Raw genomic sequence first — 26979 nt, 5'->3', positions numbered from 1 at the left:
ATATATATATATATATATATATATACACGCACATAACTGAATCACTGTGCTGTACCTGTAAAACTAACACGATTTTGTAAATCAACTATACTTCAATAAACATTTTTTAATTAATAATTAAATTAAATTTTTAAAAAAAGTAAAACTGAGTAAGGCAAGACTGGGTCAGGCAGGGGGAGGGTTATTTTAGATACCATGATTAGTTAGGGAAGGCACAGCAGTTAGGAGCACAGATTCTACAGCCTAGAGCCTGTATTCAAATACTTGTTCTGTCACCAGTTTTATGACCAGGGGCAAGTTCTCTAACTGCTTGGTGGCTCATTTCCTCGCCTATAGAATGGGCCATTAATAGTCCCGACCTAGGGTTAGTGTGAGGATTAAATGACTTAGCAGATGTAAAGTACTTAGGACAATAGCTGCCACATAGTAAGTGCTTCTTAAATATTATTATTTCCCTAGGCAGTGAGTGAGGGAGGCAGCCATGCAAAGACGTGGTAAGATAATGACAGCTATCACTAGATGAGCACCTTAGGGTACTTATGCAGATTATGTACATTTTCACCTTTAATTTTCACGGTGATCCTGAAATAGATATCATTATTCCCACCCTACAGATTAAAAACTGAAGGTTAGAAATGTTAAGTGGCTTGTTTAAGGTCAGACAACTAGCTAATAGGTGTCAGTGAACTCTTGTCAGTCAAAAGCTTACTTCTTCTATTAGGCTTATATTGCTTCTGCTAGGTATTGGCATAGAACTGAAAATCTCCTGACTCTTACTTTGCTCATTCGCTCATTCATCCATTTACTCATTCCTTCATTCAAAAAAATATTTACTGAGTGCCTAGCAAGTATCCTAGTCAATTGGTAACATTTTCTTTGTATTCAAAGAGCAGACCCTTTAATAGGGAGTTAGTGATGTAATAGTGCTCAGTGAATTGCAGAGATAAGGAGTGCTATGGGACTGGGGGAGGAAGCCCATGTGCACAGAGGCCAATGAGGACCAGTTCAAGAGAGGATCTGGAAAAAGAGACAGATCTTTGGAAAGATCTGAGAATTTGGAAAGAACTGGGAGGTAAATTTAAAAGGCAGGCTGGCAACAAAATCATAAAACACTTTCTGTGCAGAGAGCGGGGAAGCACTGGAGCTTGCACTGAAGAGGACTTTAGAAGGAAGAATCAGCAGAGCCTGGGACAGAGTCTGGGCAGAGTGCAGAACAGGCTAGAGAAGGGAAAAGAGCAGAGGCAGGGATGTCACAGTGTCTTAGAATGAGAAGGGGCCTCCGAGAGCAGCCAGACGAACTCGTGTCCACAAAGAAATCCCCCTACAGAATCTTGGACAGAGGGGAGATTTATGTAGAACCTTAGATACAAAGGTATGCGAGTGGTACAGGAGGAAGGGAAAAGAAAGGAATAATCAAAAATTAAAAGACCTGAAAACTGACTAGATTAGAGGATCATGGGGGGCACGGGGGACATGAACACACATTACGGTACAAGGAATTTTAACATGGAAGACTGACCCTTCGCAATTCTGTTGCTTTTGGCTTCTCATAAATTTTACAAGATCAGGAAAAATGAGATGAGCATTATTTAACGGTTACCTTGTAATTCATAAACAAAGACCATGAACCGGTGCTATTCAAAAATGGTTCCTAATTAGAAATTCTTAATGATCAAAGGCAGCCTTAAAGCAAGGCAAGACACTAAGTACGTTTTATGCCCTATTTACTGGCCATTCCGATGCACTCCCCTTCCACCATTTGTAAAGCAGCTGCCAGAACGAAGCCCTGCCTGCGAGGCAAGGCACACTATGGCACGGGCCTGACATGAAAGGCTTGATATCAACAGTGACTTTCTTGGAACTCTTTAGAGGATTTTCTCTCACTCAAGCAGAGACTTAAGACATTATTTTCAGAAAATAAGATCTGAAAAGTATTACCAATGTCTTTTGCTCTGGGTGCTTGCTCCTCCAGCACATAAATAAATGGCCACCACTCACTAGCTGTATTATTTTTCTTGAGCTACTGACGACTTTATAATAAACTGTCTTTTAAATTCATTAAATGGAAAAGGTAAAAAATGAGACTCCCGAGCGTATGAATGGTTCTATCACTGCAGTGGTTCTGGCAATGCTGGAGGAAGCCACTGCCTTCTACAGGCTCTGTGTCCCTCAGATCAGTTTGGGGAAGGCAGGTCTACTGGTTCCTTACCTTCTTCAGCAATGACTGTTAGTGTGACGGTGACACCGGCATCTTTGATCAGCTGAACAATGTTATCATGGGACAGTTCAACAATGGACTGCCCATTCACTGCAGAGATATGATCTCCAACTTTCAGCTTCCCACAGCGATCAGCTGGACTTCCTTCTATGACTCGGCCAATTTTATGAGGAATAACTATGGGAAAAAAATCCCCAGGTTTTTCAATTATTTAACATATCTTGGAGTGTTGGATTTATCATCATCATCATCATCATGAAAAATTCAACATAATAACATCAAAGAAAATTCTTTAAAGATATATCAAAAAACCACCACCTGTGATCATCCTATCCAAATGCAACTACTTTCATATTATCTTCCACTCTTTCTCCACAGGCATAGATACTCTTTACACAGTTGCAATCATAGCATATAAACCTTTTTGCTTCTTTCCACTTACCAGAAACCTTTTTCCAATTTTTATAATGTCATCCTAATGATCCAGTTTAAAGGCTACTGACCTCAGTGATACTTATGAGAATATCTCATGTTTCTTGTTTGCTGTTGGCTGTTTAGGCTGCATCATGTTTTTGGCTATTTTAGAAACGGCTACAATGAGATCATCTTTGGTTCTGTTGAAGGGGCATTTACTCCCACAAGGAATCTTGTTAATAAATGCAGTTCAAAATCAAGTTTAGGACTCAGATTGGTCAGAAATCCAGTTACAGTGAAATGACTGCTCATTAAAATGAATCATACTTATTTCTAGGGCAAAATTAATTCCTTTTATTTAATGGCTTTAGATTTTTTTAAAAATCAGAAAAGCGGAGTGGAATTAGAACATTAATGTTTAACATTAAGATTATTTGGCTTATGGATAAAATCATACCCTGAATGCACAAAGCTGAATCTAAGACGTTTGCAAAGACACTCTGTGCAGCTCTATTATATCTCTAGCATAATGCTAAAGGCTTTCTTAGAGTAACTACTACGACACTTCACTGTTACTAAGCCTTAAAATGAGTTCTCAGACATTCAGGAAATCTTGTCAAAATATCTTTCACCATTTAATAAGGGGCATTTGTACTGAGAAACAAATGTTCCTTCTATGTTCTCTAAGAATTTCTTTGCCTAGGTCAGTAAATTTATCAGGCATTTGAGCTCCTGCTGAATATGTAGCCTTATTGTTATGAATAAGGATAATTTAATATTTTAAAATGGCACTGTGATTATGTTTAATTTCCATAGTAAAATGGGCTCCTTACTAGGATTTCTAAATTATATCTAGGTGTATGTTAGGGCCTTTTTTTTTTTTTTTTTTTTGCGGTACGCGGGCCTCTCACTGCTGTGGCCTCTCCCGCTGCGGAGCACAGGCTCCAGGCGCGCAGGCTCAGCGGCCATGGCTCACGGGCCCAGCCGCTCTGCGGCATGTGGGATCTTCCCAGACCGGGGCACGAACCCGTGTCCCCTGCATCAGCAGGCGGACTCTCAACCACTGCGCCACCAGGGAAGCCCTAGGGCCATTTTAATAGACCTTCATTTGGACTGGAAGTTATTCTCGGCCATGATTTATGTCCCCTTGGACAGTGAATGCCATTCCTTGGCTCTTCTAGGATTATACATTGGGAGACTTTATCTTAAAAATGAGGAAGTCACTGTTGGAAGCAAGTGCCTTTTAGCTCTGAATTATATCAAGCACTTATTATGCCATTTTCCCTATAAACTAATTAGAAAAGCTCCAGAGCAGCATGGGCCATGTCCTGTGCCAGGCAGCATGAGCTGATTGCCCTGATAGTACGACAGGTGGCACATCAGAGACATAGGGAGAATCACACAGAGGCCCTGTGGTGACCTTCTAAATCAATATCTTAGTTACTCTCCTTCTTAGAAGAGATTTACTTGTACACAGTGTTCATTCCAGATCCCCTGAGAGGAAAATCATTCAGCTCCCTGGAACACTGAAAGGGGTTTGTTCAGACTTGGGAAAGCATCACACAACATGAATCTCTGATGTCTCAGGGGTTCCTTTCTCATCCTGTGAGCAATGTGGTCAAAAGGAATTGGCAAATCTTGGTACAGAACTTCACAAAGGGTTAATTGCCGAGGTGAGAGAAGATAAAAGTAGTCAGATTGTTATTTTCTTGACATTTATAGCAGCACCACCAAAACAGCTAAAAATAGTAGACCAGTAGAAAGATAACTTCTGAACATTCTCTGAATAGACTGGGAAGTTTTCAGAGTAACTGCATGGCTAAGGAAACGTCTAAGTCCTGCCTTGTTGTTGGTATATGCAAACTCTATAGGCATCTGCCATAAAGCCCATTTATCCGTCTTCAATCATCTTGGCCTAAATCTGTCTCACAGACTGGCTAGTCCAGCTGCTGGGATCACTTCAGTGCTCTTAAAACATTTCTTTTCAGGAAAAGAAAGGACAGTAACTGGAAATGTCCCCTTCTCAAAGAAATCCTTTGCAACCAGAACTGAAAAGTATATAATAACAGAAACACTGAAACCTCTGAAGTACTGGCAATGCAAAAAGTAGCCAAGTCCTTTTCATCTTCAATAGAGGTCTTTTCTAAGTGCTTCATTCATGTAGGTCTGACACAAACTGGGTCCAGGGCAAGAAGGATGCTGGGCCTGGATCCCTGATCTTTGAAAAAGCCAACAGTAGAGAATCTTAGAATTTTATAACTGGTATTAGAGGTGCTACTGGGAACTCGTCTTGTGACAAATGTCAGCAGTAAATATATTTCGGCAAAAGGGAAAAAAACCCCAACAATCTACACTGTGCAGAATACCAATCTATATCAAGACAAGATCCATAAAGAATGATCTATTCTGACAGACAGGTTTCTGTCCTTTTCACCTGTGCTAACTCTTTTCTAAACCAAACTTTCATTGTTATGCAGTTTGCAGCAACACTCATTTCCTGCCACCATTAGTTGCTGCCTCAATCCTACATTTTAATTGGGCTTTCTTTCCTATCTCATTACTCAAATATTGATAAACTTTTTAACGTTTCTTTAAAAAAAAAAAAGGTCAAGAGGCAGTGGCAATTTTATAAATAATGATGATAACAATGGTAGCAGAAACTACAATAAGCAACAGCAGCTAGCATTTATTGAAGGTCCAGGCAAAGGGCTTCACACGCAGTATCTCCTTTAATCCGCACAAACACACGAGACAGGAAGTGTTATCATCATCCTCATTTCACAGTGGAAACTGGAGCTCTTGGAGGCTAAGTAATGTGCCCAAGATCAGACAGCTATTAAAAGACATAAGCAGGTCTAGAATCCAAGTTTGTCTGATTACAAAGTCCAGCACTTAATGACACTGTCTTATACAGAGATCTAGCATCTATGGTAAGTAAAACCATCAAAATAGTAAGAAGAAATTTAAACAAATACATATAAAAAGATTTTAAAAATTTAAATATAAACAAATAAATATACACAAATAAAATATTTAATATATAATGTATTGAAGTATAATAATATAAATTTTAAACAAACAAGTATAAAAATATGTTAAACATATTTAAGTAACATAATTTATTTTACTGAATTCCTCTAATTTATTTTACTGAATTCCTCTATATCTCCTAGTTTTATGGTGAACACTAGACTGTCACCTAATTTTTGTGGTGCTAGAAAAGGAGTATCCTCAATATGAAAAGTGGTTAGCATCTATCATGTTGAGTAATAATCTTTCACTATTTTTGTTAATCTGAATGCCTGGGATTATTGCATGGAATTAGAATGAGAATATGATTATCTAAAATGGAAATCAGTATTTTGAAAAACAAATAACCAATGATACAAAATAAACTCCACCTAAATGCTGCTTCCTTTTATTTTTCTGACACAGGCCACATGATCATCCTCAAAGCATCAGTGACAGTTCCAGTTCCAAGCGTTACCATAGCAACGGCTTTTGGAAAATGGAAACTAGTATCAGTGAGCAGTGACCTGATACTATAGTAATAACTCATCCATGTCACGGAATCTTCTTCCTCTACACAACTGCATTAATTCCAGCAAGATTTTTGCAAATTGGTTTGGCTCACAACACTTTACTGAAAGTGTTTTCTTTTTTTACTAAGGTTTTAGTGACCATCTAGTCTAAAAGGATCTCACTACCCAAGATATAATCAAATCCACTGGCAAAGGCAAGAATGCATTTTCATGTGGTCAAAGATTTTTATCACTTGACTTGGAAAAATAAAGCTACCAGACAAGCATAATACATAAATATTAATTTGCTGGTTCTCATCTTACATTCATTTGGATTTTACAATTATATTTAAAGATGATTATTTCTTAGAAACATAAAAACATGACAAATATTTAATTTGCTGAATCATAACCGCCCTGAACATACTAGAGGTAATTCCTCCTTTGTTGAGGGAATTAATACACATACTCATCCTTCTCAGACAACATTCTGTTAAGCTGGGTTCAGGATATTTAATTTTTCAAGGTTCTGACAAAATTTTTACCTTTCAATGAAGCATATAAAGTAAGAATGCCTCTTATCATTCAAGAAGGTCGCTTTATAGCTGGAATATGGCAGTCATTATTAAATAACATGAAAGGACTATTTAAGACATATTTGGGTCAAGATTTTTCTGGTAATCTGTTTTACTTCTTCTCAATTGTTTCTAGCATTTAATTCATTTCTGCATACACGATTTCCCCTAATTTGAAAAAAAAACCCTGTGCCCCCATAATTTTAAAAATTCAGCATTGTCCTTTCACTAAAGCAATTAGGTCACATCCCTGACATACTGCCACAATATAATCTTGATGTAAACCAAGCTACTAATAAGACTTATTTTATGGAATCTGAGATAGATAGATAAACCCGAAGCCTGGAAGGTTTGATTCAGATTACCTAATTTTTTTTTTATAATACAGTCAATTTCCTTTTTTTTTTTAACTTTTTAATTTTTTTCTTGATGTGGACCATTTTTAAAGTCTTCATTGAATTTTTTGTGTTTTATGTTTTGACTTTTTAGCTGTGAGGCATGTGGGATCTTAGCTCCCCGACCAAGGATTGAACCCACAGCCCCTGCATTAGAAGGTGAAATCTTAACCACTGGACCACCAGGGAAGTCCCCAGATTACCTAATTTTGAAAATAAAGAAAATATTCAGCATTTTAAAAAAAGAGAACTCTCTGAGGCAATTTATATCACTACACGATTCCTAAGTAGTTTCAGAAACCCCAGCAGGCAACTCAGAAAACTGGAATCGTAGGGAGGGATAACAGGACATAGGAGCCCTTACCTCCTGGAGGTGGCTTGCTTTTGGAAGTGAGAATGACAAAGCCAAATCCTTCATTTTCTTTTCGTTGCAAGACAACATCATAGGCCTCCTGGGGAGCAGGCCTGGCTGGGACCTCTGCTCGGTTCAGGCGGGGAGAGCCATTCTGTGTTGAAAGGAAGGCTTGAGAGCTGTCATCCTCAGGTTGTTTCTCTATAATAAACATGATCAATTTTGATATTTCTGGAATATCATAACTTTTGATAACTAAAGTGTTTTTGTGCTAAGCCTTTCACAAGAAAATTTAGCTTCTAATAACATAAAGAATAGAAAAGCAGCACCTCCACCCACGTGAGCTCTGGACCTAATTTGAGTGCAGATGTAGGCGGCAGCAGTCCAGCTGACTTCTTAAATGCTCTTTAAGTACATAGTTGGAAAAATGCAAAATGTTACCTCACTTTAAAGGAAGTTTTTCAAAGCTTCTGTGAAATTTGATAGTCAAAAAATCCTTCTTGAAATTATTTTAATTCCAGCAAGGTTTTTAACCTGGACCAGTAATTTTTTAAAAAGTTGATAATGAATAACAACATAGTAAACTTCCTTTTAAAATCAACTTTAAATATAATTTAGTGCAGTGACTGACACTCATGACGTCTGAGAGGTCACTGCATCAGGATAGAGATGATGCCCATTACAGGTTGAGAACAGTTTGCCATCTACACAGAATTTATCTTTTACAATGTGTTTTACAACTGCAGGTTCCTGATGGGTGATACCGGATGAGTTAACCATTAGCAGTTCTCAGGCATACAACAAGCTGTCCACATGAACGGCAAACTCTCCTAGGCATAGAATAGGTCATATGGAATTCCTAGCAAATGGGCAGTTAACCTACACCTTTTTCTCCTATTCAAGATAACATCATAATGTGAGAAAGAATGACACAAGTTAGTCCTAACTGATTTCAAAAAAAGAGCAAGTTTTGTGCCATAATTTGATACAAAACATCATAAACAACAACCACAACAACATTGCTATCGATGAATATGCATTTACAAGGTCTCTTTGGGTCAAAATCTATGTGATTCTGAGAATATGTTTTTGCACCTCGACAAAGTGTCACCAACATCCAATCATTAATAAAAAGAAAGGTTATTTTTGATATAATGCATGGTTAGAATGAATTAGCTAAAATGCTTCCAGTAATATCAAACTACAATGAAACTTCTTCATGATGCTTTCCAGGAGGGAGCCAACCTCTAGTTGTATAGCATCACATTTTTTACTCTGTGTAGTTATGTTCTGACTTCAGCATAACCAAATGGAGGCAACACTGCATTAAAATCTGTATGCATCACGGAATACCTGATATTTAGGAAGGGAGGTGGGCCTTTACTTTGTTGTTATTTACTTATTTATTTGGCTGTGCCAGGTCTTAGCTGCATCACGCGGGATCTTCGTTGCCGCGTGCGGGATCTTTTAGTTGTGGCATGAGGGATCTTTAGCTTCAGCAATGCAGGCTCTTAGTTGCAGCAAGCAGGATCTAGTTCCCTGACCAGGGATCGAACCTGGGCCCCTGCATTGGGAGCAGGGAGTCTTAACCACTGGACCACGAGGGAAGTCCCTGGGCCTTTACTTTGGACATTGCAATAAAAAACACGGTGCCTCATTTTTAAGAGTAATGCAACTATTCATCAAGTCGACAGATTTTTTTATGTCCACTCTGTGCCAGGCAGGCATTTTCTAAATACTGGGGACACAGCACATAACTAAATGGATGAAACTCCCAAACTACATGAGGCTTACACTCTTGTGGTGCCACAGGGTTATCTTTTAAAAATTTTTAAGTGGCAAGAATTCACTTTGAAAAATTTCTACTTAATATTCACAAAACTACTGAAGAGAAAATACATGAGATTTTCATACCCTAGTGTAATGGTTTAGACCCCAAGCTCTGTAATTAAACTACCTGTTTTAATCCTGGTCCTACTACCTACCACCTATGTGTTTCTCAACCTTTCTGTGAGTAACTAGAATAATGACAGTGTTTACATCATAGTGTTCTAAAGAGTAAGTAAAAAAATCAGTATGTCTGGGACGTGGTAAGCACTCAAATGTTAAATTATATTATACTAAAACTTGTCAAGTAGAAACATTCTGTCCTCTGAATATTTAGGATCATCAGGATCCAAAATCTTTTGATATTCAGCTAATGGGATATCTTGGTATGAATAAATAACTTTGTTTTTCAGAAAACAGATTGAAGCTGATACTCTGACCTACAATGCCACATTGGCAAATTCATCAATATATATTAATATAATCTTAATATAGAGGCCCAAAATTTATTTCTCTTTTTTGATAGTAGTAGTATTATTTCTGAATCCTTTTGACCTTACATGGCCTTCCACAATGAGGCCTTGGATCACACCAAATGAGTTATCTCATACACTATTAAACATAATAAAATAACCTGCAAAAAAGAAACCCCAAAAAACTCCCCAAAAATGTGGACTAAGTTTCTTTGTTTCTTTTTTAACTTATCAGAGTAGGAGCAGGTTCACATACCACTGTAGAAGATCTTTCTTCTGACAGTTAATAACACATGGCCATTTCGAGCAGCAGTCGTCATTAGGTCTAGCACTTGTTTGTGTGATTTCCCTTTAACAGGAATTCCATCAATGCACATCAGCTCATCAGCTGCACGGAGACGACCATCTTTCTCAGCTGCACCCAGAGGAATGATGGCCCCAATGTATACCTGATAAGACATAAGGTGTAGGTTGGTCTATACAGTCTACTAAGATGTACTAAGATCCTTAACTACCAAGTTAAGTACTTCCTGACTCAGAACTGTGCAAACCAACAGATTTTTGCATTTCAACAAGAAAACTGTCATATTTTAGAAAGGTGAAATCTTAGAAATTGACCATTCTCCAAAACGGCACTTCAAACGACCACACCACATAATCTCTTCTGGATTTGCTGGGTTAGGGACAAGGAAGAGAGAAAATACCAAGTATTTCAATAACTTAAAAAATACTACTATCGCTTCCATTACTATAATAAAACAAAAACACTAAACTCAGAAAATGCAATTTTGTGGAGTAGCTACTAGTAAAGTCCACTGAATGTCATCAGGGAAGATTTTTTTTTGTACACTGTTCATAGCAACTGGAATAATTCTTACAATACTCCCATTACATAAGGCTATTAGTACAAGTTTAGTATATGCAAAAGAGAAATATGTCTTGTTTCTAAATTATAAAGCAGTAAATATTTTAAGGGAACAGAGTGACCTAAGATTCACTTGCATCTAGGTGAACAGATCTAATTCATTCTGTTTGCCAGCAATTAGAATCCTATAATTCGGTAATCCTAAATGTTCGGGCTAGTTTCAGAGCTGCTAGAACCCTACATTTAAGAGAAGATAAAGTGAAAGCATTTCCTCTAAGATCAGGAGCAAGATAAGGATGCTCAGTCTTGTCACTTTTATTCTACAGAGTATTGGAAGCCCTAGCTACAGCAATCAGGCAAGAAAAAGAAATAAAAGGAATCCAAATTGGAAAGGAAGAAGTAAAACTGTCACTGTTTGCAGATGACATGATAGTATATGTAGAAAATCCTACATATATGTAGAAATTCCTGCCACCAGAAAACAAAACTACTAGAGTTCATCAATGAATTCGGTAAGGCTGCAGGATACAAAATTAATACACAGAAATCTGTTGCATTTCTATACACTAATAATGAACTGTCAGAAAGGGAAATTAAGGAAACAATCCTATTTACCATTGCATCAAAAAGAACAAAATACCTAGGAATAAACCTACTAAGGAGGTAAAAGACCTGTACTTGGAAGACTATAAGTCACTGACGAAAGAAATTGGAGACGACACAAACAGACGGAAAGATATACTGTGTTATTGGGCTGGAAGAATTAATATTGTTAAAATGACCATACTACCAAAAGCAATCTACAGATTCAATGCAATTCTTATCAAAACACCAAGGGCATTTTTCACAGAACTAGAACAAATTTTTTTAAAAATTTGTATGGAAACACAAAAGATCCCAAATGGCCAAAACAATCTTGAGAAAGAAGAACAGAGCTGGAGGAATCCCTGACTTCCCTGACTTCAGACTATACTACAAAGCTACACTAATCAAAACAGTATGGTACTGGCACAAAAACAGACACATAGATCAATGGAACAGAACAGAGAGCCCAGAGATAAACCCACACACTTATGGCCAATTAATCTAGGACAAAGGAGGCAAGAATATACAATGGAGAAAAAGTCTCTTCAATAAGTGGTGCCGGGAAAACTGGACAGCTACATGCAAAAGAATGAAATTAGAACACTCTCTAATACCATATACAAAAATAAACTCAAAATGGATTAAAGATCCAAGTGTAAGATGGGATACTCTAAAACTGCTAGAGGAAAACATAGGCAAAACATTCTTTGACATGAATCGCAGCAATATTTTTTTGGATCCATTTTCTAGAGTAATGGAAATAAAGACAAAAATAAATCGGACGTAATTAAACTTAAAAGCTTTTGTACAGCAAAGGAAACCATAAACAAAACAAAAAGACAACCTACAAACTGGGAAAAAATATTTGCAAATGATGAGACCAATGAGGGATTAATATCCAAAATATACATACAGCTCATACAGCTTAATATCCCAAAAAACACAACCCAATTAAAAAATGGGCAGAAGACCTGAACAGACATTTTTCCAAAGAGGAAATGCAGATGGCCCACAGGCACATGAAAAGATGCTCAACATTGCTAATCATCAGGCAAGTCAAAACCACAATGAGGTATCAACTCACACCTGTCAAAATGGTTATCATCAAAAAGTCTACAAATAACAAATGTTGGCAAGGATATGGAGGAAAGGGAAATCTTTTACAATGTTAGTGGGAATATAAATTGGTGCAGCTACTGTCAAAAACAGCATGGAGGTTTCTCAAAAGACAAAAATAGCACTACCATATGACCCAGCAATTCCACTCCTGGGTATATATCTAAAAGAAATGAAAACACTAACTCGAAAAGATACATGTACCCCAACGTTCATAACAGCATTATTTACAATTGCCAAGATATGGAAGCAACCTAAGTGTCCACCAACAGATGAATGGATAAAGAAGATGTGATCTATATCTATATACACACCTATATATACATACATATATGTGCAATGGAATACTACTAGGCCATAAAAAAGAATGAAATTTTGCCATTTGAAACAACATGAATGGACTTGAAGGGCATTATGCTAAGTGAAATAAGTCAGACAAATACTGTATGATATCACTTATATGTGGAATATATCACTTATATGTAGAAAAATACAAAATACTGGTGAATATAACAAAAATGAAGCAGACTCATAGATATAGAAAGCAAACTAGTGGTTACCGGTGGGGAGAGGCAAGTGGGGAGGGGCAATATGGGCATAAGGGATTAAGAGGTACCAACTATTATATATGAAATAAGATATGAGGATATATTGTACAAAACAGGGAATATAGTCAATATCTTATAATAATTATAAATGGAGTATAACCTTTAAAAATTGTGAATCACTATATTGTACACCTGTAACTTATATAACATTGTACATCAACTATACTTCAATTAAAAAGGAGAGAAGAGAAGAGAAAGGTTTCTCCCAAGCTGTTTGAGAAAAATTCTTAAAACGCCTAAGTGAACAAACACTATGAGTATCAACAAAATAGGAAGTGACAAACTATATCTACGAAACTACATCTACCATCAGAAACAATCAAGAGAAATATAACTAGTCTGGAGGAGGTACGGTCCAACATGTTGTAAGAAGATCCTGAACTCACCTCCTCCCATGGACACATGGAATCTACAGCTACATATGGAACAATTCCCTCTGAAAAAGATTTGAAAATTAGCTGAACAATTCCTTCACAAGAAATGGTAAAAGGGCCTCACTGAGATGGGTAGGAAAGGCAGAGACATGGTCTGCCAAACCCTACCCCCCAACACAGTGACCTATAATCAGAGGCATCTCACAAATCTGGAGCTTCTCCCTAAGGAGTGAGTCGTTCGTGCCTCACATCATGCAACTTAACCGTTGGATCTGCAATGGAGAGATGGACCTCCAAAATGTCTGGCTTGGAAAACCAAAGGGCCTCACATCCAGGGGACCCAAAGGGCTATAGGGAACTGAGATACTTTTCTTAAAGGGTTTACACACAGACTCACTCACCCCGGGGACCAGCGCAAAAGCAGCAGTTTGAAAACTGCCTAGACTGTATGTGAAGGAGATTCATTTGCTACTCTTAAAGCATTTGCTGAAGGGCTGGAGCTCTACTGGGACTCTCTCCAGGGATAGAGGTGCTAGCAGGCACCAATTTTTGTTCCCTCCCTCTACTCTGCTGTGCCAGTGGATGCACCCTGGCCCTACACTCTCCTACTGCCCCGCTAATGCTAGTGGGTATGCCCTGGCCCTGAACTCTCTGGCTGCTTAGCTAAAGCTGGTGGGCACATGTAGTCTACACAGGGGTCATTCCTTAATTGCCTGGCACTGGTGGCCAGGGCAGCCTGCATTCTTGAGTCCCATGAGACTGTCACAATAAGAGAGACAGTTCTTGACAAGCTCCCACCCCCATGGCACTACACAGACTGCAGACTGAAACACTGCCCCCCCAACCCCAGTCTTTTTGTGAAAAAGGCCTATTTACTTGTCCTAGCTTGAGGGGCAGGGCTCAGCTTTGCCACACATCTAGAGGCTACAGAGGTGCTTTCAGGGAACAGAGGCTGGAGATGCCATCTTTGCACTCTTCCCTGGCTTCACTATGGCTCTCTGGCACCTCCCAGAAACGAGCTTATAAACTTGTTTGAAGTCCTGATTTTTGCAACTGTCACCCAGGTGATACCTTCAGATCTCCTGGTCTGGAGGCCAGCAGAGTTTACAACTGCAGTCCCACAGGACTGTGTATGTTGACATACTTTAAAAGCTGCTGCCTGAGGGTATGGCTTCCAATCAGCCTGAAGCTAGATGCTGACTGAGGTCCCTCCCTTTGGAACACTGAGAGGTCTTGGCACACCCTCAGTGACTGGGACTTATTGAGAATAAATCAGGCTGCTTAGACAATCACAAAGGTTGGAGAGACAACCAAGAGCTAGGGCCAAGTTGAAAGATAAGCTCATTTCCTAAACAAGGTCACTCCTTCAAGACTGGGAGAGGTAGCTGCTTCACCTAATACATAGAAACAAAAATAGAGAGTTAAGTAAAATGAGGAAACAGAGAAATATGTTCCAAATGAAAGAACAAAATAAAACCTAAGGAAAAATACCTTAATGAAATGGAGATAAGTAATTTACCAGATAAAGAGTTCAAAGTAATGGTCATAAAGATGCTTACTGAATGTGGGAGAAGAATGCATAAACGCAGTGAGAACTTCAATAAAGAGACAGAAAATATAAGAAAGTACTACAGAAGTCATGGAGCTGAAGAATACAATAACTGAACCGAAAATTACACTAGGGGGATTCAACAGTAGACTGGATAAAACAGAAGAAAGAATCAGTGATCTAGAAGACAGGGCCATGGAACTCACCCAACAAGAGCAGCAAAAAGAAAAAAATAAGATGAAAAAAAGTGAGGATAGCCCAAGGTACCTATGGAATGACTTCAAGCAGAAAAACATTTGCATTATAGGGGTGCCAGAGGAGAAGAGAGAGAGAAAGGAGCAGAAAACTTCCCTGAAGAAATAATGGCTGTGAAAACTTCCCTAACCTGGGGAAAGAGACAGACATCCAGATCCAGAAAGCCCAGAGAGTTCCCAAAAAGACAAACACAAAAAGATCCACACAGAGATACATTATAATTAAAATGTCAAAAGTTAAAGAGTGAATCTTAAAAGCAGCAAGAGGAAAACAACTTGTTACATACAAAGGAACCCCCAAAAGACTATGAGCAGATTTTTCAGCAGAAACTTTGCAGTCCAGAAGTGAGTGGCATGATATATTCAAAGTGCTGAAAGGAAAAAACTTCCAACCAAGAATACTCTACTCAGCAAAATTATCATTCAGAATTGAAGGACAGATGGAGTTTTCCAGACAAGAAACCGTCAAAGGAGTTCTTCATCACTAAACTGACCTTATGAGAAATGTGAAAGGGACTACTTTAGCTGAAAAGAAAGGGCATTAATTAGCAACAAGGAAACATATGAAAGTATAAATCTCATGGGTAAGGTAAATATAATCACTTACAAAGCTAGTATGTAGGTTAAAAGACAAAAGTAGTAGAAATAACTATAACTAGAATAATCAGTAACAGGATACACAAAATAAAAAGATGTGAAATGGGACATCAAAAACGTAAAATGTGATGGGGGGGGAGTTTTAGAATGCATTCAAACTTAACTTGCTATCAACTTAAAATAGACTGATATATATATATAAGCTGTTATATGTGAGCCTCATGGTAATCACAAACAAAAACCTATAGTAGACACACAAAAGATAACAAAAATAGAATATGAGCATAACATAGAACGCAAGAGAAGAAGAAAGGAACAGAGAGGAACTACAAAACAGCCAGAAAACAATTAACAAAATGACATGTACATACCTCTCAATAATTACTTTAAGTGTAAATGACTAAATTCTCCAATCAAAATACTTAGAGTGGCTGAATGTATAAACAAACAAGACCTATCTATATGCTGCCTATAAGACACTCACTTCAGATGTAAGGAGACACAAAGACTGAAAGCAGAGGGATGGATAAAGATGTTCTGTGCAAAAAGAAACCAAAAGAAAGCTGAGGTAGCTATACCTACATCAGACAAAATAGACTTTAAAACAAAGACTGCAATGAAAGACAAAAAGGGCATTCCATAATGATAAAGGAGTCAATCCAACAAGAAGATACAACATTTGTAAATATTTATGCACCCAATATAGGAGCACCTAAATATATAAAGCAAATATTAACAGACCTGAGGGGAGAAACTGACAGTAATACAGTAATAGTAAGGAATTTTAATACTCCACTTACATCAATGACTAGATCATGCAGACATAAGATCAATCTTGGCAACGTGGGCCTTAAATGACACATTAGAATGGATAATCTTAACAGATATATATAGAACATTCTATCCAAAAGTAGCATATTACACATTCTTCTCAAGTGGAACACTCTTCAGGACAGATCACATGTTAAGCCACAAAACAAGTCTCAATAAATTTAAGAAGACTGAAATTATATCAAGCATCTTTTCCAACCACAAGGGTATAAAAGTAGAAATCAATTAAAAGAAAATTGGGAAAAATCACAAAATGTGAAGATTAAACTACATGCTACTGAACAACCAATGAATCAATGAAGAAATCAAGAGAGAAATAAAAAAATACCTTGAGACAAAAGAAAATGGATATACAACTTACCAAAATCTCTGGGATGCAGCAAAAGTAGTTCTAAGAGGGAAGTTCATAGCAATACAGGCCTACCTCAAAACAAGAAAAATCTCAAAAATTAGCTTTACACCTAAAGGAACTAGAAAAAGAATAAAAGAAGCCCAAAGTTAGTAGAAGGAAGGAAATAACAAAGATCAGAGTAGACATAAATGAGATAGAGACTAAAAAGACAATAGAAAAGTGAAACTAAGAGCAGGCTCTTTGAAAAGAGAAATAAAATTGACAAACCTTTAGCTAGATTCACCAAGAAAAAAAGAGAGCTCAAAAGTAAAATCAGAAGTAAAGAGAAGTTACCCTTGACGCCACCAGAAATATAAAGAATCATAAGAAATTACTATGAACAATTATATGCCAAAAAACTGGACAACCTAGAAAAAATGGATAAATTCCTAGAAACATGCAATCTTTCAAGAGTAAATCATGAAAAAGTAGAAGATCTGAACAGACAAATTACTAGTAAGGAGATTGAATCAGTAATTAAAAACCTCCCAGCAAACAGAAGTCCAGGACCTGACGGCTTCACTGGTGAATTCTACCAAACATTTATAGAAGATTTAATACCTATCCTTCTCAAACTTTTCCAAAAATTGAACAGGAGGGAACACTTCCAAACTCATTCTATGAGGCCAACATTACCCTGATACCAAAAATAGACAAGGACACCCCCAGAAAAGAAAATGACAGGCCAACATCACTGATGAACACAGATGCAAAAATCCTCAATAAAACATTAGCAAATCGAATTAAAAAGTACATTAAAAGGATCATACACCATGATCAAGTGAAATTTATTCCAGGGATGCAAGAATGGTTCAACATCTACAAATCAATCAATGTGATACACCAAATTAACAAAATGAAGGATAAAAATCATATGATCATCTCAACAGGTACAGAAAAAGCATCTGACAAAATTCAGTGTCCATTTATAACAACTCTCAGCAAATGTGTAGAGGGAACACTCCCCAACATAATAAAGGTCATATATGACAAGCCCACAGCTAACACCATACTCAATGGTGAAAGCTGAAAGCTTTCCCTCTAAAATCAGGAACAAGACAAGGATGCCCACTCTTGCCACTTTTATTCAACATAGTATTGGAAGTCCTAGCCATAGCAGTTAGGAAAACAAAGAAATATACATATGATGTCTTCTTTATACACACACACACACACAACTACTACTCAGCCAGATCACATGTTAAGCCACAAAACAAGTCTCAATAAGTTTAAGACGATTGAAATTATATCAAGCATCTTTTCCAATCACAATGGTATAAAACTAGAAATCAATTACAAGAAGAAAATTGAGAAAATCACCAGATGCGAAGATTAAACTACATTAAAAAGAATGAAATCTTGGTAACTGCGACAACACGGATGGACCTGGGGGGCATTATGCTAAGTGAAATAAGTCAGACAGAGAAAGACAAATGCTGTGTATTCTCACTTATATGTGAAATACAAAGAACAAAATAAATAAACAAACAAACAAAACTCCTAGAACAGAATGGTGGTTGACAGTGGAAAGGGGGTTGGGGGGAGGTAGGCACAAACTACCGTTTATAAAATAAATAAGTCATGGGGATGTAATGTACAGCATGGGGACTACAGTCAGTAATACTGTAGTGCATATTTGAAAATTGCCAAGGGAAAAATCTTAAAAGTTCTTATCACAGGAAAAAAATTTATAACTTTGGTGACGGATGGTAACTAGACTTATCGTGATGATCATTTTGTGGTGTATACAAACATCGAATCGTTATGTTGTACATCTGAAACTAATATAATGTTATATGTCAATCATAGCTCAATTAAAAAGAAAAGAAAGAAAAAAAAAAAGAAACAATCGAGGTATTTTATATTTGCCCTATGTAGGGCAACCTGCCTTAAACGGTCTCTGATGATTATTTTAACTGTAACTGATATGACTAATTAGAACACATTTATACTCTATAAATCAAATGTTCTAGTCAGAACTAGAAAGAAGCCCGTCATTTTAAAAGAATATTGTTATTCACCTAACTTCTAAGCATGATAATAACGTAGTCTTTCTTGATAATATACAAAAAAACTTTAAATAGGTTCTTAAATTCTAAGAAGCACATTACTTTTTATCAAACTAAGGGCAAAACAAAAATAAACCCACTGTATTTGTTCTCTAAGTTTGAGTGAGAATCCTGTATAAATAAAATTCTAGATGTAAATGTTTTGCTAGTATAACCATTTATTACTCTAATTTACAGCTGACATATTCAGCTTTTACCTATAGTTTTAACCTCAGCTACACCAAGTTAACTGAGGTATTATGACACCAATAGAAATGAAGTTCTTCCTCATATTAATGAAACTGTCAGAGAAAACAAAATCTTTTAAAAAACCAAACCAAAACCAAAACAAAAACACCGTATTCTACCAAAGCTCTACTTAAAAGTTTTAACAGGAACAGCCAAATTCCAAAGTATTTAAACTTACAGATTGGTCAGGTCCATCTCCTCCCAGCACTCTAAAGCCAAACCCTGATTCTTGTTTCCGAAGAAAAACATCCAAATCTTTGGTGTTTGGCGCTAAGGAAAATCAGAAAGTAATAAATACAAACATACATACATAATACACACTTTATTCTAAAAGGATTAATAATACAATAAAATTCAATCATAAATCTCTGTTTTGTGCTCTAACCCAAACTTTGAATCAAGACTCCTTAGGAATATTTGCTCCCACTTCCATGCTCTCAGTATTACACGTCCATTAATTCTTGATGCTTTCAAATCAATGTTTCATCTTCCTAAATATGGCCTGGGACTATCAAGACAAAGATCTGTAACAGGTTAAATAAGTATGAAGGCAATTATATATAATGTTTCCACTTGTGTACATCTTTTCCAAGGTAGACCTAAATCTATTTCTAAAAATAAATAAATTTAAAAAATTAAACCTACTTAAATCTATGATTTTACTTTGGAAAAGATCTATCATTAGTAAGTAAATTAGTATGAAAATGAATTTCCACCCTATGCACACTCTCTTCTCATCATCTCTCAGCTGGACTCCTCGAAGGAGTCTACTCTACCCTTTGGTTTCCTCCTCAGATCACACACCCCTCTGATTCATCATCCTTCGTATCCCTGCCAGGAAAATCTTTCTGAAAGTCAAGTCCAACAATTTCATCCCTATGGTTAAAACCATTCTGTGGCTCTCTATCATGTATACCACTGTCTCCAGCTTCCTCCGAACGGCATAATCCGCCCTCCCCCTCTAGTTTCCCTTGCCAACCACACGCAGCTAAACTGAACTCTGTGCAGAACCCAGCCCATACAAGGTCAATGTGCACATGCTATTCCTTCTTTCTTTCCCTTTTATCTATCTCATAAACACCTACCTCATTGTCTTTAAAGACTTGGTTAAAGCTTAACTTCCTATATGAAGCAGTATCTGACACTTCCTACTATCCACAGCCATAAAACTGACCATTTTCTACTTTGGATCCCAATTCATTCAGTCCATCCTTCTATTACTGAACCTGTTAGGGGCTTATCTGCACTTATTTGTATATGTATTTGATTACCTCTTTGTCTTTTCCATTTAGGCTTAATCATCTTTTGGGGTGCGGGGCCTATGTAACCTATTACCTCTGTATTCCCATTACCTACTACGATGTTGGGTAGACAGAAGGCCCTTAATAATACATGGTTTTGAAGAAAATAAATGAGTGAATGTTGAATATAAATGGAAGAAGCCCAAAGTCATATTAAAATGGGAATGAAGGAATAACTTCAACACGGTTTTGAAAGATGGAAAAGTCGAGTTTTTAAGAAAATTCAAATTAATTTTGTTGCATGCTTTCCTGAAATATTCCACAACTACTTACGTTTATCTTCATATAAAGTCTTAGATTTCAGGTAGACCTCAGAAGGATCCAATTTCGGGGATCCTGACCTGATAATGCTGGGTGGAAAAGGCATAGGCTGGGGAATGGGCTCATTTATGGCCTCCAAACTTCCTGAATTTTCCTTTTTATCTGTTTTCTGAAATGGAAAACGGCCTTACTTAGTATCTCGAAAAGCCAGATGGTTGATTAGTACATAAAACTGTTGTCTGAACTGGGTATATCAACTGATTACAGTTGTGTAAGCAGCAGGGTCAAAGCCACAGCATATTTGCAGTCTTATAGGAATTCACTTTCGTAGCTGTGTGTATTTGATTAAAACATATTTCACTTAAATTAGAAAAAGTTGATAATGATATCAATCAATTAGTCCTATGTTTAAGCAACTTTGCCCTTTGCTCCACCACCAAGACACAAATTGACTTTCAGAAGATAAATAAGGATACAACACAAGGCAGCACTTCCAAGTAAAGCAAGAGGGAGACTCTAAGAGAATATGTCCATATTCTCTTAGAATATTGATAAACCCCATCCATCCTCCCCACTCACTGAGTTTAATTTTCAGTGAAGATGTTTAAGGTAATGTTCTTTCTAAGAAAATGAAATAGGAAGTGTTAACTAATTTAGGTTATAAAGATAACAGTGTAAAAACCTTCATGGCCAATCCAAATATATCACGAAAAAATGCACCATGCCTGAGAATCAGACAAGGGATATTTTCAAATGTTCCTATTCAGATAGAACTTTCCCAAAAGAATAGCTCAGTAAAATGACTTCTTTAACAAAATTAAAAAATGAAATCCAATAAATAGCCTAAGAAAATAAATACTATGGTTTTGAGAACAGCTTGTTATCCTGAATTACGGTTAGAAGAGGGGGATTATAGACATTTATGATAAGATAATTAATGTGACTAGGATGCCGGAGCAGCAGCTTCTCAGGTAGGTGTGAGGGGACAGTCGCTATAAAGCGTTGTGCCAGAAGGGACCCTTCACTGACCCAGACCCCGTCAGATGGCCGGGAGATAAGAGCAGTCTCTTCCTCTTTCTCCCACATGGCCTAGGATTCTGTCAGAAGCAGTGGGAGGTCGTCTGAGACTTTCATCAATTATAAAACATTAGGGTCCCCATGGCTGCACTGGCATTCGTTACGAAATAGATAGGGTAGCACAGAAGTTAAAAATGAGTACTAGAGGGACCAGAGAAATGGAGAAATGGAGAAAAGTACAGTGCAATTTTAACTGAGTAGGCAAAAAGAATTTCTGTTCACTGTTCACGTTGGACCTAACTGGTCCACTTTTCTATAAAAGTGCTGAGCGTTTCTTTCTGCCTGATCCATAAAACGGCCAATTTGCTGAGGATCCTATTTGGTGGGCTATGGAGAACTAATCCATTTTGTATCTGATGGTCTTTTGTTTAGCAGCCCAGGGTTTCTGGTTATGGAAGACCATCTTTCAACTATAAGATGACACACTCCAAATCAAGCAAAACAGAGCAAATTAGGATTTTATACACGATTGTCTTTATATCCATGTCCATATAATTGTGGATATTTAAGTAGCTACACGTGTACCTAGCACTGTTTCTTTCATACCATTATTTGGTGCGTCCTTTGTTTAGGTCTTATTCTCTACACAGGTCTTTAAATGGGCTAGTCAGTTATTCAGAAGAATGCCAGAGAAAACTGTTCCAAGTCTGATAGCCTCTCACTCTCATAACAAGCAAATTGAGCACAGAGGCCACAATTGCTCTGGAAAGTCCTGTTTAGGGCTAAATGTCAGAAGGTTATCTAAATGTGGGTAAGTTATAGTCCCCGTGAATTTATGTGAAACTACTACATCTTCCCTTAGTACATCTGCTCGAACATTCAGCTACTCCTTACCCTTGTTCCTCTGAAACACAAAGAAAGTAATAGGACCCATCAGTAGGCACCTCAGTGTGTCCACATTTTACTATTTACAAGACAGGACTATTGGTAGTACAGGCCTATCTTCCAGCAGAAATACTTAACCAGCAGAGCACACCTCCTCTATGGGCAGCTTTTCTAATTCACACGCTTCCCTCTGAGTTTCTGATACAAGCCCAGGGCAGTCTGCCTCTTGGCTCCTGCCTGTCTGTAAACGCCACCCCATGAGCTGCCCTCAGGGAGGGGAACGCAGCGTCTCTCTCCGTGTGTTCAGAAGAAGCATTTGAGGACCACAGTATACTCACCATTTTGGCAGTTTTAGTTGGTGAAGGAGGACCTTAAAAAAAATGAGCCACATTTTAAAAACAGAGGAAGCATTCCCAGATCACAAATACTGCTAATGTTTATGACAAAACTAGCTTTGACTTTTAGTAGGCTAGTAAATCATGTCCAATATGTTCTACGTGCCAGGCATTATACACGTGTTTCATTTTTTATGACAATCCTAAGGCATAAATGTTACTGCCATTTTATAGATAAAGTAAACAAAGACTCAAATAGATTAACATTACTTTCCTGTACTGCGGAACCAACCAGCAACTAGGCAGGAAATTGACATCCAACCTGTTTGACACCAAACCCTGGACTCTCATATTTGTTGGAACTCTGGATAATTCTCCAGCCCTCACGAAGAGATATGAGCACATTCTACCATACCACACAGAGAAGAAACAAAAATAGTTCAAAGAAATGAGAATAATAAAAAAAAAGCCCCAATGAAGTTAAACTGCTCATTTGCCTCAAAAATGAAAACTAAAAGCCAGTGAGATATATGTGAAGGGCTAAATTTTATTCTTTAAAATACTAGTCATTCATAGGTATGGATTTAAGAAAACCCATTAAAACACGACTTTGTGATTAGTCCTTGGAACTGCCTTTATGTCTGGGAGCAGTTCAAGTCAGTTGATGACCTTGGAAAATAAAATTATATTTATCTCACATGAGCACTGTGGGGTTTAATTAACATTTATGGACAGATACTAAAGCTTAAGATAAGAGCTTTATGAGCACAAGCTATCATGATTGCTTTTACAGAACAGATTAACACACCATCCAACATTTTGCTTATTCACAGAGACGCTAGCTCTTTCAAAACATCCTTGGTACATTACAGAGGTCCAGATGAAGTACCACTGCTTGAAAGAGTCCATTTCTATTATTGCCATCAACAGAGAAAATGGAATTAAGAGGATATATTTCATTTGAAGTAGCACAATGTTGTGACTCTCTCTAATCATTAAAGTCATAAATCAGATTTTAAAAAGAATATAGAGGGAAAGAAATCCATAATGGACACAAATGAAACCGCAAATAACTAAACAAACTGCTGCAAAAGATACTGCTTATGGAAGCAGTCAGACAGAACTTAAGGAAAATGCATACTAATTACCAGTTAAGTCTGCTGGGAAAAGAGATATTCTGACCTGTAAGGAAGGACAATTCACAGATGCAAATGCATGAACAATGAAGATTTTTCCTTGTTGCGCTTTTACTCACCTCCTCTTAAGATAAGCAATGGTACATCTGCACCTACTGGAAACTGCTTTAGCACCTCTACCACTTGGAGATGTGTTAAATTCTGCACATTTTGACGGTAAATTTCCTTAATTATATCCCCTTTCTGTAGGCCTTGACACCACTGACTATCCAATATCATTTTCACCTTCTGTCCAGTTGGGCTGTCAGCAATGGCAAACCCAAAGCCTTTAGGGCCCTTGATCAGAGGGATAGTCACTAGTTCTGGTTGGGAGCTGCCTGACGATGCCATAGACGCTCTCTGCTCACTCAGATCTGATGGTCCATTGAGACGATCACTGATCAAGGCGTGCCCCGATTTTCCATTCTGGTCCAGAACCATTGCTCCTGACTTAAAATCCTGAGTATTCATGCAAGTCTCTCCCTTAGTTAATGACTGTCCATTGATGACAGGAGTAGCAGCAACAATGTCCACAACAGGATCTTCATTGTCATCAGGAAGTGGATAACCACGACATAAAGTGAGGTTTACATACTGATTGACGGGTACCAGTTGAAACATCTGGACAACATCTGCATGGGTGTGACCAAGGACACAGTTGCCATTGATGTCTACAATAACATCACCTGGTAAAACATAAGTCATGTTAAAAATATTAAAACCGTCAAATAAGTTATTTTTTTGTTGGGGAAGATGAAAATAACTGAAGTTTAGCATCTAAATTTGAATTTTGGAAACCTCTTACTATTCATTAACTACTGAAAAGATAGATTTTGAACATCGACATGTCATTCTCCCTTCTGTGACTCCTCTCTAAAAAGAATATATAAATGTATACATTTTTAATTATCTTAGTTGCAAAGAGTTATGACCTCAAGCTAAAGTGAATCTTTAAAAAATTAACTGCAAATTCATATTATCATTTTTAGTATATCCTTTGAGTCACACCTAAGTGGTCACACAAAGCTAGGCACATTGTAGTAGGTGTTCAGTATACAGAAGAGTGAATAACCCCATTGGCTACTTGTACAAACAGGCAATCTTTAAATATCACCTTATTTCTTGATTTTAAGTAGCCATTGATTACAATGTACTCAAAAATTCATTCTAGTTTGAACAATGTAAGGCTGAAGATTAGAATAATAACTTATGAATGTATTTTCTTTTAGCATCTTTCTTTTTTGTGGATTTTTTCAATTTAGTGTAATTTAGTTTTCAAAAGGAAAAGTAAGCAACAAAAGAATTCAACAGAAGCAAAGAATATATTATTTAAGATGCTGGAAATTCAGCTGAATTAATCCTTGTAAAAGTTGGTTTTGCTTTTCTGATTTTACCTTATTATGACCACTTTGTTTGCAGGATTATTACCACTTGACATTTATCAGTTGTGTGTTTTTCTTAATGCAACTTTAGCTTTTAAAATTTGTCCTCTGATATCTCATCCATTTGCTGCTTTTATTTGAATACGATTATTTAAAAGGTTATTGCCAAATAAAGGTGCTTTAATTTGTTCTGATTGCATGTAGGCTTTAAAAAAATCAACATGAATGGTATTTAAAAACTAATGTTAGTCTGTGGAAATCTGTTGCAAAATTCAAGAAGCTATAGTAATTAGACTAATTAGAAACAAAGTTTTGACTTTTCTTCCCCTGGTCAAAGTTCCCAGAATTTTAATGGAAGTATTATATTGTTATACAAATTAATAACAGTTTTAGACATATCTGAATCTATATTATAAAATCCTGACAGTATATACAATAGCTACAAGATGTGTTTCATGCACAAAATATTTAAAAAGTCAAAATTGAGGACTTAGGAAAAAACTTTACTATTAATTTTAATCTCTAGAGTTTGTTAATTTTATAAAGTAATAAAAGAGAGCTAAAAATAATTTTCTTTATAAATATAACATTTGATTATTTTAAGTTTTCTTGTTTACATTTCTATCACCTAATTGGGAAAGCATAATATGAGAGAGCCCATATCCCAGTTAAAAATAAGTTGATATCTGCCATCAAAAGTAATGACAATTGAATCGCCCAAATGGGGGACATATTTACACAAAGTATGTGAAATAACAGAGGATTAGAAAAGTCTAGCAAACTGTAAGAAGCAACCTCAGTGGATTACTAAAATCTTTCTGGAAAAAAGTACTTAAACCTTCCCCATAATCAGTAACTAGCCTTAAACTTCCTCTAACCCACTCAGCCATAAACACTGTCAGCCGTATAAAAATATCTAACAATCACTAAGTAAAGATGTTGGGAAAACTACGTAAAAGACAAATTTATACAGCTCTGTAAAAATAGTAATATTATTGTCTATAATTCTTAACATAGCAGTTTAATTTTACTAACAGCCACTAAGGAAGCAAAAAAAAAACCCCAACTTGGAAAAAAACTGTGGGATATAACAATTTGTTCAGTATCATTATAAACATCACAATGAATCACTTTTCAAAAAAGATTACAGGTTAATGTTAAATAACTCCAAAAGTACCCAACATAATCAGAGAAAATCAAACTATCAAATAGTTTTCTGAGATGGTTAATAAATCTTTAGCTTAGTACAGCCAAAGAGTTATCTCAAAATGTGCAAACTATTCAAAAAATTAATAAATTTAATGTTTTGACTGTTTCCACTTATTTGTAAAAATGACCCTCCTTCAAAACTAGCATGCACTTAGTTTAGAAGATAAACTAT

General features: G+C 36.8%; 1 protein-coding gene across 3 annotated transcripts in view; it reads right to left on the bottom strand.

Moving 5' to 3' along the window:
* Positions 1-26979, bottom strand: part of MAGI3 (membrane associated guanylate kinase, WW and PDZ domain containing 3) — a 265111-nt gene that overhangs the window by 20432 nt on the left and 217700 nt on the right. For all 3 annotated transcript variants that reach the window (XM_027090938.1, XM_027090939.1, XM_027090940.1), the window contains 7 exons: positions 24297-24902; positions 23045-23076; positions 20817-20973; positions 19421-19512; positions 10032-10224; positions 7488-7676; positions 2210-2395 (listed from right to left, as the gene is read on the bottom strand). In XM_027090938.1, coding sequence (XP_026946739.1) covers positions 2210-2395; positions 7488-7676; positions 10032-10224; positions 19421-19512; positions 20817-20973; positions 23045-23076; positions 24297-24902 — 1455 coding nt within the window. The remainder of the gene's footprint in view (positions 1-2209; positions 2396-7487; positions 7677-10031; positions 10225-19420; positions 19513-20816; positions 20974-23044; positions 23077-24296; positions 24903-26979) is intronic.

Source organism: Aethalodelphis obliquidens, unplaced genomic scaffold, assembly GCF_003676395.1.
Source record: "Aethalodelphis obliquidens isolate GAN/ISIS:26980383/991018 unplaced genomic scaffold, ASM367639v1 scaffold70, whole genome shotgun sequence".
Taxonomy (NCBI): Eukaryota; Metazoa; Chordata; class Mammalia; order Artiodactyla; family Delphinidae; genus Aethalodelphis; species Aethalodelphis obliquidens.
The sequence above is the reverse complement of the archived record's forward strand: the minus strand, read 5'-3'. Positions and strand labels throughout refer to the sequence as shown.